Genomic DNA, 6114 nt, shown 5'->3' with positions numbered 1-6114 from the left:
AGAGTAGCATAAATGGGAATTGGGAGGCTATGAGTGCTAGCCGAAAGCCCGCCGTAGAGGGGAAGTACAACCTACGGAGACCGCCAACCGTGTCGCTAAACCCGCATTCATATAATGCATCAAAACATGACAGCTAGCTTTGTATGTTACTTTTTCTGGTATTGGCATGCAATACGATTAAATCGCTGGCATAATAAGAAAAGTGGCTGAATCAATAAAAGGTATAATGTAAGATTTTATTAAGAATAAAGCGGGTAATTTCTAATCACTTTTTACAAGTAAATTGCAGGTAATTTTATATTACCAATTTACCAACAGCTTCTGTGATAGAGTAAATGGCTAATTTAATCAGAAGTATAGAATATTGTTAAGCATATGTTTACATATTTAATCGACAGCAAGGGTTTAAATACCTAATAAACCCTAGTAAAATTAATTTCGATGGTAAAATCCATCCATTAAATGTAGACGACCCTGCTTCTGCTTATAAAGTCCATTTTAGCCTCTTAATTACAATCTGAAGTCAATGTGTCTATTAAACATGTTGATTAAGGTTGGACTGAATTGCCAGATCTAGTTTTACGTGCATTGATAATACGCCAAAGGTAGCACAGCCGCAATTACCGCTTCCTAGATATTGACGTTTTCCCAGTTTAGTCGATCTACGTTAGGCCAACTGGCAAAGAATTTTGCTAAAGATGGCACATTTCAATTATTGACAGTAGTCCCGCTTGCCTTAACAGCCAGTACCGGCATAAACGCAACTGCTTTCGTTGCTTCACCGTCCTGCCTCAAATCTTTCAGTTACCCGGCTAAAATAAACTATAACGACCATCTTAGTCCATTACAACACAGTTTTGCTGGTTTGCTTTGTGCCTTGGTGTCCACTCTCGTAATCCTTTCCTCTGCCGCAGAGGACCAGCAGAAATAAAAAAACGTGTTCTTAGGTCAAATGGAATCGGTCGGCTCCTTCATTAGTTCTTGAAATGTTGGGTCTCGTGTTTTATTTTGATACTTTTGACCTATTGCGAGACTGGTCGACTCTCAGCAAAAAAAGAGTGCGATCGGCCGCTTAGTTATAAGAATTGCCTCCAGTTCTAGTGGGATACCCGTATGGGCTTTAATCATCCTTTTGGTGGATTTATCAAAGGGTAGGCGGATCGTCCGTTCATCCGGTGCATTTACTGTTGGATCTTATACCTAACACTTTTCCGAAGAATTCATTTTTCAGTGATTTAACAGGTTTTTTGTAATTATGTTCTGAAATTCACTGAATTTTTCAAAATTAACATTTGATGCAGTCCGGATGTTAGCGAGCTGTTACATACTTGAGTCTCCGCCAGTGTATGTCGTCAAACTCGTGCACTTTGCTCTAAAGGAAATTTAAGGCCAAAATGTTTTGTTATCTCATTTATTCTGGCTCCAAGGTTATTTTACACTGAGAGAACTTTATTATCACACCTAGCTACGCATAACCTTTTTTTCAATCTCAGAGGTCTGGGACATTGCTGCGTGTCGATATTCTTGCGAAACTCGTTTTTTTTGCTGCTCTTCTGATGTACTTTAGAGAAATTCCACGAGACACATCAACTAGCTGATAATTTTGATTTTATAGCTTTGAATTGTTACAAAGCAGGAATTAGGGTACTGTAGTGATGGTTTGGGACCAAAAATCCTGCTGACGGCACCAGTGAATGCGACGCTTTTTGGCTGCCGCTGGAAGGGCCAAAACAAAGCAGCTTGGAACTAACAACTTAGAGGATTTTGTTTTTAAATTTTATATTGATTGCACAAATATGATTTATTTACTTGCTCTAATACCCAAAAATTGGGAATTATAGCCTCATTGTATTCACCAGTTTTACTACTTGAGAGTTATAACGTGCCAGTTGGGTGCGCTTTAACGTTTATTTTGCCGGAGTAGGTGCGTTCACATGACTTTGGAGGAAAATAGTTCTAATTGAAATGGGATAGTCTCGGATGAGTTACGCCTGAAACACCCATATTAGCACTCCTGGGTTATACCAAGGGCTATTTATTGCCTTTTCAGCTAATTTATAGATGCTGCTGGAGCCAGATCTTGAACATCCTGTAATCATTCAAGTTACTTTATTTAAAAGCTGGAGGAAGAAGTTGCTAATTTGAGAGCAAGCTGTAAATATGGGATTCATACGTTAGATTTGTGTATCAGCACAGAGCTGTTTAATGAAATATCGGTCCCTCCGTCATGGTATCAGAATGAAATGGTTAGATTAAATCAGGTAGTAGCCGGTATGCCTTCAGAATCCTTGGTTAGTAGACTGACTGATTAATTTGTTTAAACTAATTCCTTCGTCCGATGTGAGTGACTGTTTGATGCTAATTTCTTTTCTCCAATTCCCGTTTTTTGGCAATTGATAGTATTACCAATGTGTCAAGCGTTTGTAGCACTCGAACTATTTCCAAGAGCTTCTGTGGTGCTATTCTACTGATGAGGAGGGCATAAACATTTGTTCATTCAGATGATAATGTAATCTAAGCACTGAGTATATTGTCTGTGCTTACTGAATAGTGGGTCTGGCACACCTACATTCACAGGCTTAGTAGTTAATGCTAGTTATTCCCAGTTTCGCTATAAGTAAGGTGATCTTAGTTATTGGACTTTGTCATGGAAGAAGAAAATGAAGAAAACACAAACTAGAAAAAGATGTTTCATTGGGGTATAAAGTATAAATGACTACCTACTAAAGTAATCCACGTCTGTCTTAGCGTCAACAACACATCTTGATCGCGCATTCTCGAAGCCGCATTTGAGCCGTTTTTGCTTTTGCCTTTGATTGCAAAACCACACACGCACAACGCTTTTCGGTAGACCTAGAAGTGAGGCGATCTGGGCAACCCTCTCACTGGAGGGCTGTGGCTGTACTGCAAAGTACGCCTCCAGAGCTCTGCGCTCACTATCGGTGATGCAGGTCCTTTTTCGTCGACCCTGCTGCAGAACGGCAGGGTTTTGTGCAGAGAAGACGGACACCTCAGGCCCTTGTGAGCCCCCGTTGGCTACTCCCAAAGTCTCCGCCCTGTCCAGCCAGATTTGGAGCAGTGGGCGGAGGGCGATCATGTTAGTGCGGGAGAGAGTGAGAGACTCGAACCGGCAGATGGTGGATTGTGAGAGACTCTCAACTCCAGGAATCATCATAGCACCGAGGGCTTTGCCCACGTCTGCCTGTGTAGCACCCAGCTTCATTCGACGCTGCTTGAAGTGCTCAGCAAAGAGTTCAAGATCGCTATCTGGAAGGGAGCTGCTCGACTGTGGAAGAGGCATGGGAGGGATGGACACACTGTTGTGAAGCGATATAGTTTCCTGGGTCTGATCCCACTGACGTAAATGTTGAATGCTCGACTTTTCATCAGCTCCCCATTGAGATTGCATCGAAGGGTAGGAATAGTTATTGTAGTTAGATGTAGAAAGCGGTGGCCAGTAGAAGTTGCTACATTGTAATCGATCGCTCTTCGTTTCGTCCTGGGGAATCGGCTCAAGACCTGCCCCTGAGGATGTGTAGAAACAGTTCTGAAAGGCGACAACTCGTGTTTTTCATCAAAATGACAAATAAACATTCAAAAACCTTGTGAGTAGTTTATACTTTAAAATACATGTGAAAAGGAGCAATATATCTTTAGCCTCATCTTTTGTGCTTGAATTAAAGATTGTATATTTAAAAGGATTAACTAAAACTTAGATTGGGAAATAAGATCAGGGGATCCGACTTTTGCTAAGCCTCCAAATCGTACATGATGAGAAGTTCTTAAAACAGTCTTGGCGCTGTAAAATAAACAGTCAAATGGCAGGAGCTTAAGTACTTAATTTAATTCAATAAGATTGGTTTAGATTGCTGAAGTTAAACTACAAGGCATCATATGAACCACTTAAGATGCCTAAATTCATTGATGACAATGATCTCACCTGCATTTCGACGCGTCAGAGAAGCAAATGTAAAGTGGTGAACGGGCGATTATGCATCCGAATTCCATTGGTTCACATTTCACAGTAGTGGATGGGGGAGCCTGTACGCTCGAATACCATTGGCTAGATATTCGCATGTATGCGCGCATGCGTATTTTCATGGTTGCAGAGTTTAGATAGGTACTAATATGGTTTAATTAAAATTTTCAAAAACCAGGGCATAAAATTATGCTTGGCTTGTCCGGCACAATTTGGTGGGCTAATTGTCCCATAAAAGGATTCGTTAGAGTATTCCACTTAAGTTCATATAAGTTACTGCATTGCGCGCGCTTTTATTTTTCACTTCTTTCTCGCATCCAGTAAGCATTGACAGCCAGAGGCTCCCCCACTAACAAGATTTAGAATCACCCCTACCATTACCGCAAACAGCAACCATTTGGTTAAATCAAAATATGATAAGAATTACTGTTAATTTATCTAAGCAAATCCACTAAAGACTACCAGCCTCTAAATCAGTGAATCGTAAGCCAAGAGGTCCAGCTGATTTTCGGGAGTATCTTTAGTCGCCATTAATCTGACTTAATAAAGAATTTGAAAAGTGGGGTTACTTTTTAAATGTATTGGTTTACTGAAAAAAGAAAAGAAATGATGCTGCGAAAACCATGCCTACCATTTGGTGTTCTTGCTTGTCAGAGACTCGTAAATCCCATCAATAGATAAGATAACGAGCTGTCGGGTTAAGATAATGTAAATCAAAAAACCTTAGATGGTTTCTGTGGAAGAAGTCCATAACCCTGTAAAAATAGGAACGACTTTATGCAACCCTACGACATTCAATAATGAGTCCAATCAGGCAGCGTAAAGAAGGAAAATTTTTAGGCTACTAGTAACTAAAATTGAATTCTTTAATGCCACAAATGAAAAACGCATAAATGTGCACAAATTCTCGAATTATAAACATAAATATACATAAATGTGTGCATTCTTTTAAACAACAGAGGTTACATTTGACCCGCTTATCGAAAAGTATTAGGCATTTAATTTCCATTAATCAAATGGATTTAATTTTAGTTAAGCATGTAGTAATAGGCACCCTTCTATTCACGATGAATGGGAGCCCGACAGTTCTCTATGCGAATATCTGATACAGCTATCAAGTACTGACAGGAGCATCGGGAAAGTGGATTAGCTTCTAGGAGGGAAAATATAACTTAGTTGTTTGGTAGGGCCAGGTGGTTCTGGTGCAAAGACTGACGCACAAACTCTCAACAAAACATCTCAATCTAGCCAGATATTTTAATATTATCAATTGGGCAATCTCGTCGCTGCTCCTAGCAGCTGTGCGCTGGCGCCAATCTGTCGTCTCTCTTGCACCGCGTTCACCGCTCTGCCCACCCGCCGTTCGACTACAATGGTGGATATCAGTCGAAGGAGTGAGTGGGCTGGTGTACACGAACGAACGAGCACTCTACCTCACGCTTTCATAGCATGTTGTAGTTACCGCCTTCACAATTTCCCTTAGCACATCTCATTGCTGCCAATTCGTCAATCATAATTTTCTTCTAAATAACCTATATGGTCCCAGGGGTATCTTTATTTCGTAAACTACTATGGTTTATCAAAATGTGCTCCCAATAAATATCTGGCTTTGACAGCTTTCACTGATTCTTCTAGGAAATTAATGAGTTAGGCTCTTATGTGACTTCCAAATAACGTCCGAAATCGTCAAGCTTTAAGTGAAGCCGCTTAGTTATGAAAAAGCACTAAAACCTTGTACGCCTGCATTTGTAGGATCCGTACCCTTTTCCTATATGAAAAAATCACAATGCAGCGATACAGGACAGACGGTAAGTTGCGACTCAGGCCGGGAAGAGTCAAAATTTGCTCTGTGACGGAAGCAGAAATTTGGTGTGAAACCGACCAAACACAACTCGCCCATACTCGCTTATGTATAATAGTATTATAAAATAGCAATTAAAGGAGTTATTTTAACGAGTGTCATGACTTTATTGTCATGTAAAAACGGTGTAATACTAGTTTTAGGAATTAAAACTGTTGCGACTTCCAAACCATGCTAAAAATTGGCAGGATAAATGAATGATGTGAAACCAAGTTCTGGACAGTGTTCAGGTCGGTAAATGCTAACACGACTTACTAATGAAGTCTGCGTGGCT

General features: G+C 40.3%; 1 protein-coding gene across 1 annotated transcript; it reads left to right on the top strand. All coding sequences in view use genetic code 11, as the record gives it.

Annotated features, from left to right (window-relative positions):
* Positions 1-526: 526 nt before the first annotated feature.
* Positions 527-2312, top strand: EGR_02980 (hypothetical protein; the record flags this gene model as incomplete). Its single annotated transcript, XM_024492229.1, has 2 exons — positions 527-553; positions 2121-2312. The coding sequence occupies 2 exons, from the start codon at positions 527-529 to the stop codon at positions 2310-2312; spliced, it is 219 nt and encodes a 72-aa protein (XP_024353424.1).
* Between the last annotated feature and the right edge of the window lie 3802 nt (positions 2313-6114).

This window comes from Echinococcus granulosus (assembly GCF_000524195.1).
Source record: "Echinococcus granulosus chromosome Unknown EG_S00014, whole genome shotgun sequence".
In the NCBI taxonomy this organism is placed as follows: Eukaryota; Metazoa; Platyhelminthes; class Cestoda; order Cyclophyllidea; family Taeniidae; genus Echinococcus; species Echinococcus granulosus.
Note: the sequence above shows the minus strand (reverse complement) of the source record. Positions and strands in the feature narration are given on the sequence as shown.